The sequence below is a fragment of the Pteropus vampyrus genome, unplaced genomic scaffold, assembly GCF_000151845.1.
Source record: "Pteropus vampyrus isolate Shadow unplaced genomic scaffold, Pvam_2.0 Scaffold212, whole genome shotgun sequence".
NCBI classification, from domain to species: Eukaryota; Metazoa; Chordata; class Mammalia; order Chiroptera; family Pteropodidae; genus Pteropus; species Pteropus vampyrus.
Genome location: NW_011888993.1, coordinates 1479535 through 1485810, shown reverse-complemented (window position 1 = coordinate 1485810; position 6276 = coordinate 1479535). Strand labels below are relative to the sequence as shown.

Sequence of the window (6276 nt, the reverse complement as noted above, 5' to 3'; positions counted from 1 at the left end):
TGGGTGGCCCAGCGTCTGGCGCCCAGGTGTTGCAGTGTGGGTCTGGGTGTGCGTTATGGGGTGGGCAGATACACGTTTCCAGATGTCCAAGCACCTGTGCGTGGGTGCACACCTGTCTCTAGGGGTCGTGCCTTTGCTTGCACACCTGCGTGCCCGTGTGTACCTCTGTCACCTGTGTCCAAGCCCCATGTGTGTCAGCGTGTGCTTGTGTGTACATGGATCAGTATGCGTGTGAGTACCTGTAGGGCTGGGGATTTATAGGGGTGCATACTGGAAGAAACTCACCACACAACCCGCCCCATTACCCAGGCAGGGGGCGGAAAAGTCCCCACCCAGGCAGCAATAGGAGCTGTGTGTGTCCGGCCTGGGTTGGGGTGGGGGAGATCAGAGAGGTTCAGCTGGTGGCCAGAGGAGCCCAGCAGGGCTGCACTGCCCTTGCCCTGCCCCCACCCCAGGGTCAGAGTTTCTTGGGAGTGACCTTGACTCATACTGTGTGTTCATGCCCCCGCTCCTTCCCACCCACCAGAAAAGAGGAAGGTGGCACCAAGCTCCCCATGTGCGGTGTGGACTGCTGGGGCCTGAGCCAGGCATCTCCCCGCTCCCCAGCCGGTGGCCACTAGCCCTGTGTCCACCTCGTGCCTCAGTTTCCCTTAGGGGACCATGGTGAGGCAAGGCTCCCTGGTCTCCTTGCTGGTGTATCATGGCTTTGACTCCGCTAAGGAACTGCCCTGGGGAAAGGCCACCTTCCCAAAGGGGCGTGGAGAAACTGCATGGGGGGTGCTGGCCTGCAGGGCCCCAGCCTAGCTTGTATCCGCCCCTCCCCTCAGGTGGCCCGCGCTTCCTCCCCCTGGTAGCCCGCCACCCCAGCCAGCATGCCCGCGGTGAGTACCCCAGGCGAGCCTGCCTTCCGCCCGTCCTTCCCTCAGTCTACCCCTGCAGGACTTCAGCTCCCTGGGGAGGGGCACTATACCGACCTCTGTCCCCTTTAGCTGGTGTCTTCTGGTCTTTCTGTCACTGGGCGTTGCTTCTTTCGCCTTTTCCTCCTGACCTTGGGTCCTGAGCGGCCTTGGCGTGTGACTCTAATATACTTCTGCTGGCTGCTCCCTCATCCTCTCCCCGCCTCTCTGTTTTCTCTGTCTCAATCGGTTCTTTCTTTCTCTGGGATGTCTCCCTCAAGCCCCCTTTGCCCCCTCTCCCCTACGCCCCACCCAGAGGCGCTGGGCCCCAGGCACCCAGTGCATCACCAAGTGTGAGCACACGCGCCCCAAGCCTGGAGAGCTGGCCTTCCGCAAGGGCGACGTCGTCACCATCCTGGAGGCTTGCGAGGTGAGCAGAGGGCCTGGGCATGTTTGGAGACACGATCCTCCCCCTGGCCCCCCCCCCCGCGCCCCTACGCACATTGACCCCTGGCTCCCTCCCCTGCAGAGCAAGAGCTGGTACCGCGCCAAGCACCACACCAGCGGGCAGGAGGGACTGCTGGCTGCCGGCGCACTGCGCGAGCGTGAGGCCCTCTCTACTGACCCTAAGCTCAGCCTCATGCCGTGAGTTGCGGCCGGAGATGGGGTGGGGGGTTCAGAGGGTCTGGCTATGGCCCCGCCCACGCTTGGGCCCCCGCAGGTGGTTCCACGGGAAGATCTCAGGCCAGGAGGCGGTGCAGCTGCTGCAGCCCCCAGAGGATGGGCTGTTTCTGGTGCGGGAGTCCGTGCGGCATCCTGGCGACTACGTGCTGTGCGTGAGCTTCGGCCGCGACGTCATCCACTACCGCGTGCTGCACCGCGAGGGCCACCTCACCATTGACGAGGCCATCTGCTTCTGCAACCTCATGGATATGGTGGAGGTGCGCCCCGGACTCGGACTCGAGAGCCGCTTGCTCCCCGTTGTCAGGGAGGGCTCCAGGCCCCGCCCCACCCCAGCAGCTGGACGTGGGGGCCAGAGCCACATGCTCCCCAATGCAGAGAAGACGCTGGTCCCCACGGACCACTAACCCCATAGGACTGGGGTGGCGCCTCAGGAGCCTTCAGGAACCTCCAAGTTAACACCAATCTGGAGGCCCCCCCATCCTCCCTTTCTCCCCCTAGTTACATCCTTTCCCGTTCCCATGGAAACCAGCCCAACACATCCTGTGGGAACCAAACCCCTCCCCTCCTCATCAGCTCCTGCCCAGATCATCCAGAGCTGCCCGCCCCCCACAGGAAGGGGACAGGATGCAGGGGTTTCCCACACCCCGGGTCAGAGTCGCAACCACCTCTGTCCCTCCTTGCCCTGCAGCATTACAGCAAGGACAAGGGGGCCATCTGCACGAAACTCGTGAAACCCAAGAGGAAGCAGGGGGCCAAATCAGCGGAGGAGGAGCTGGCCAAGGGTAGGGGTCTGCGCCCTCCCCACCCACATTCTGTCCGCCTGGGGAGGCAGGGCCCTGGGGACCTGGCACCTGGCCAGCGCCACAGCACCTGAGCATGGCACTGTGCCTGGCACTGCGAGTGGAAGACCTGGGCTGCCCCGGGGTCGGGCGGGGGCTCCCACAGACTCAGATCATCTCCAGATTTACCTGTTTCCCACACCTGCTGTCATCTGCCCTGTCATCTCAGCCAGAAACCTGGCCCAAAACGACCCCCCCACCCTCCCACGGCCCCTTCACGGCCAGGTTCGAACACCAGTGAAATTCATCCCCTCCCTGCCTGGCCTCAGATCGTCCCATCAGCCCACCTCCTTCCGGGGGACAGTCTCCTGACCCCTACCCCTGGGCCCCCAGAGGCAGCTTTCTACCATGACAGCCCACCCACGTCGCTCTCCCACTTAAAGGAGGGAGGCCTGGCAGCACCCCTGCCCTCCACAGCATCCCTTTGTGGCTAAAGACAAGCCGCCCCTCTCTCTGTGCCTCAGTTTACCCCTCTGTGAAAAGGGGTTTCCTGCTAATCTGCAGGGCTGCCTCATTTCCTCATCAGCCTCTGTACTGTTGTGCATTCTGTTCCTTTCCCCTGAAATGCTTTTCGAGACTCGAGGCCCAAAGCAAATGCCCCCAGCCACAGCCACCCTGCAGCCTTTTGAACCTGATGACCATGGCTGTCTCCTTGGGAGCATGCGTCTCTCCCAGGGACATCTGGACGTCTTGGGGATGCCCACCCCCCCATGTGGAGGCTGGTGTCACCATGCCTGATCATACCTGAGGGCTCCTGATTTGGACAGAGGGGAGGCCCACAGAACCTGCTAGAAGAGAGAGGGCTAGCCTGCTTGAGACAGGGGTCAAGGAGGCCAGAGCTCAGATTATGCCTTAGCGCACTAGAAGGTTTTGAAGCTTTTCTGGGCTCCGTGTCTGTTGTATTTTTCACTCCGTGTGTGTCCCTGGGTGGCCAGAGGTAATGGACTGTGCAGGGAAGAGCCCTTGGGGAATTTGGGGGGATACAATCTCCAGGTAGAAGAGAGACGGGCAGCCCCGAGGGGGAGGCCGTATTGCCTTGGACCACGTGGTCCCAGGAGAGGGGTGCATCAGACGTGCCCATGGGCCATCGCTGGGAACGACGGCCACCAAATGCGTGCCCACAACCGGGTGTCTCTCACGAGGTGGTGCCCCGATGGGAGGGGCTGGGGGAGCGCGGTACCCCCCCTGACCAGGTGTTCGTTCCACAGCTGGCTGGTTACTGGACTTGCAACATCTGACGGTGGGAGCGCAGATTGGAGAGGGGGAGTTTGGAGGTGAGTGGGTGTGTGCGCTGGGGGTGTGCAGGCTTTGGAGTCAGAGGGATGACTGCTCCTCCATACTGAAGACCTACTTGCTGGGTGGCTAAAGACAACAGTCTTCGCTCTATGCCTCAGTTTACCTCTCTGTGAAAGGGACTTGGCAGCAGCCGCAGTGAGCGTGGATTAACTCAGGCGGGCACCCGGTGAGCGTGAGCGCGCCCCTCGCACCTGCAGGCTCTCGCACATGCTGGTCCCTCCGCTTGGGGCGCTCTGCCCACTTTCTCCGTAAAGGCCTGGTGTGCTAATATTTTCGACTTTGTGGGCCAGACGGCTCTATCTCATGTGCTCTGCCCTGCCTTCAGCAGGAAAGCAGCCTCAGAAGACAGGGAACCAATGGGCGTGGCCGTGTGCCAATAAAACTTTATTCATGCGCACTGAATTTTGAATTTTATGTTCCTTCCACGTGTTGCGAAATAGCATTCTTTTGTTTCTTTTTCCAACCGCTTAAGAATTTTGAGCTCATGGGCCTTAACAAAAAATCAGCGACAGGATTCAGCCCGAGGGCCACAGTTTACACACCCCCGGTTTAGAGGATTCTCTGGTCGGGAGCCTGGAGCTCATGGGGGCGAGGGTTTCCCAGGCCTGGGGACCAAGGCTGTGTTGGCCTACGTGGGGGTCGATGTGAATGGGTATGTCCCTGTGTCTGTCCCCATCTCTGTTGGGTGCCGTTCTCCGTCCTGCCCCCAGCGGTCCTGCAGGGCGAATACCTGGGCCAGAAGGTGGCCGTGAAGAACATCAAGTGCGACGTGACGGCCCAGGCCTTCCTGGACGAGACTGCGGTCATGACGTGAGTCCCGGTGGAGGTCAGGTGCCCTGGGGTCCGGGTTCTGGCCTGACCTCATCCCACGCCCCCCCCATTGCCCCCCAGAAAGATGCAGCACAAGAACCTGGTGCGCCTGCTGGGCGTGATCCTGCACCAAGGGCTCTACATCGTCATGGAGCACGTGAGCAAGGTGCGGCGATGCCCCTGTGCGGGAGAGTTGGGGTGCAGCTGGGAAGCCTTAAACCCCAGCCCGTGTCCTACCCACAGGGCAACCTGGTGAACTTCCTGCGGACTCGAGGCCGGGCCCTCGTGAACACGCCCCAGCTCCTGCAGTTTTCCCTGTGAGTGGGGGTGGCAGCGGGGGGGGGTAAGGGTGGGGAAGGGACTTTCCAAGGTCAAGGGGAAACCGAGGCACAGAGCAGGGAGGAGCCTGGCCTTGGGAGTCTGCAGCCTGGGCACTAGCGCCTGCGTGCCCCCGTCCCTCCCCAGGCACGTGGCCGAGGGCATGGAGTACCTGGAGAGCAAGAAGCTAGTGCACCGCGACCTCGCCGCCCGCAACATCCTCATTTCTGAGGACCTGGTGGCCAAGGTCAGCGACTTCGGCCTGGCCAAAGCTGAGCGAAAGGGGCTGGACTCCAGCCGGCTGCCCGTCAAGTGGACGGCACCTGAGGCTCTCAAACACGGGGTGAGCGACTCTCCGGCTCCAGGTCCCTTGGGACCCCAGCTCTGCTCTGGGCACATGTCTTGGCCTCTCTGAGCCTCCCCAGTGAGCACTTGACCCGTGTAGCCTCTCCTGTGTGTGACCCCGTCTGGGCCCGTTTCCCCATTTCAGGGTTCATTGCTGAGGGCAAGAATAAGCGACCCTTCCTGCACTGAGTCCGAGCTCCTCTTGGTCGGGTGTGGGGGCGCCTAGGGAGTGGAAGACACTAGAGAGTGGAGGTCAATCCGGGGAGACTTCCCGGAGGAAGCAAGGGCTGGAGCAGAAACCCCTAGGGGTCGGTCCTTCCTCACCCTGGTCTTGGGGCCCACAGAAATTCTCCAGTAAGTCTGACGTCTGGAGTTTCGGGGTGCTACTGTGGGAAGTCTTCTCGTACGGCCGAGCTCCATACCCCAAGATGGTGAGCGTGGTCCGGGGGTGGGGAGGCACTGGGTGCGTGCGGGCCGGGGGCCGTGGCCATGACCCCCAGCCCGCACCGGTGTGCCCTCTGCCTGCAGTCGCTGAAGGAGGTGACAGAGGCCGTGGAGAAGGGGTACCGTATGGAGCCCCCCGAGGGCTGCCCGGGCCCCGTCCACACGCTCATGAGCAGCTGCTGGGAGGCGGAGCCCGCCCGCAGGCCTCCCTTTCGAAAACTGGCTGAGAAGCTGGCACGTGAGCTACGCAGCACGGGCACCGCCGGCTCCGTGGAGGGGCAGGAGGCTGATGGCTCTGCCTTGCCCCGTGGCCAGGAGCCCTGACCCTGCCCGGCGGGGCCGCGGGCCCCGGGGGACCCAGAAAGCAGGGTGGCTCAGGGCGGGGGCGTGGGCGTGGGCCAGGCCTGAGGAGGGTCAGGGCTGGCAAGCTGCCCACTGGGCTCGGGGCACAGAGCGCGCCCATGTGGGGGCTCCGGCCAGCCCCTGGACACCATGGACCGGGGAGGACTGGTGCCTCGATAAAGACATACCAAGGACTGTGGGCGTCTGAGTCTCTCTCCGCGACCCCCAGCTTCCTCTCAGCCCAGGGGGTCCACACCAGGTGCCCCGTCACTCAGCCTGGAGCTGTCTGCCAGTCGTCTGCC

General features: G+C 62.8%; 1 protein-coding gene across 2 annotated transcripts in view; it reads left to right on the top strand.

The window, feature by feature from the left end:
* The window catches only part of MATK (megakaryocyte-associated tyrosine kinase), a 20637-nt gene extending 14387 nt beyond the window's left edge, over nucleotides 1–6250 (top strand). For both annotated transcript variants that reach the window (XM_011372679.2, XM_011372680.2), the window contains exons 2-13: nucleotides 828–881; nucleotides 1213–1326; nucleotides 1426–1541; nucleotides 1618–1837; nucleotides 2269–2362; nucleotides 3628–3693; nucleotides 4426–4525; nucleotides 4607–4691; nucleotides 4769–4842; nucleotides 4991–5186; nucleotides 5533–5619; nucleotides 5717–6250. In XM_011372679.2, the coding sequence (XP_011370981.1) occupies nucleotides 873–881; nucleotides 1213–1326; nucleotides 1426–1541; nucleotides 1618–1837; nucleotides 2269–2362; nucleotides 3628–3693; nucleotides 4426–4525; nucleotides 4607–4691; nucleotides 4769–4842; nucleotides 4991–5186; nucleotides 5533–5619; nucleotides 5717–5956 (1401 nt within the window). In that variant the 5' untranslated portion in view covers nucleotides 828–872 and the 3' untranslated portion in view covers nucleotides 5957–6250. The remainder of the gene's footprint in view (nucleotides 1–827; nucleotides 882–1212; nucleotides 1327–1425; nucleotides 1542–1617; nucleotides 1838–2268; nucleotides 2363–3627; nucleotides 3694–4425; nucleotides 4526–4606; nucleotides 4692–4768; nucleotides 4843–4990; nucleotides 5187–5532; nucleotides 5620–5716) is intronic.
* The last annotated feature ends 26 nt before the right edge of the window (nucleotides 6251–6276 follow it).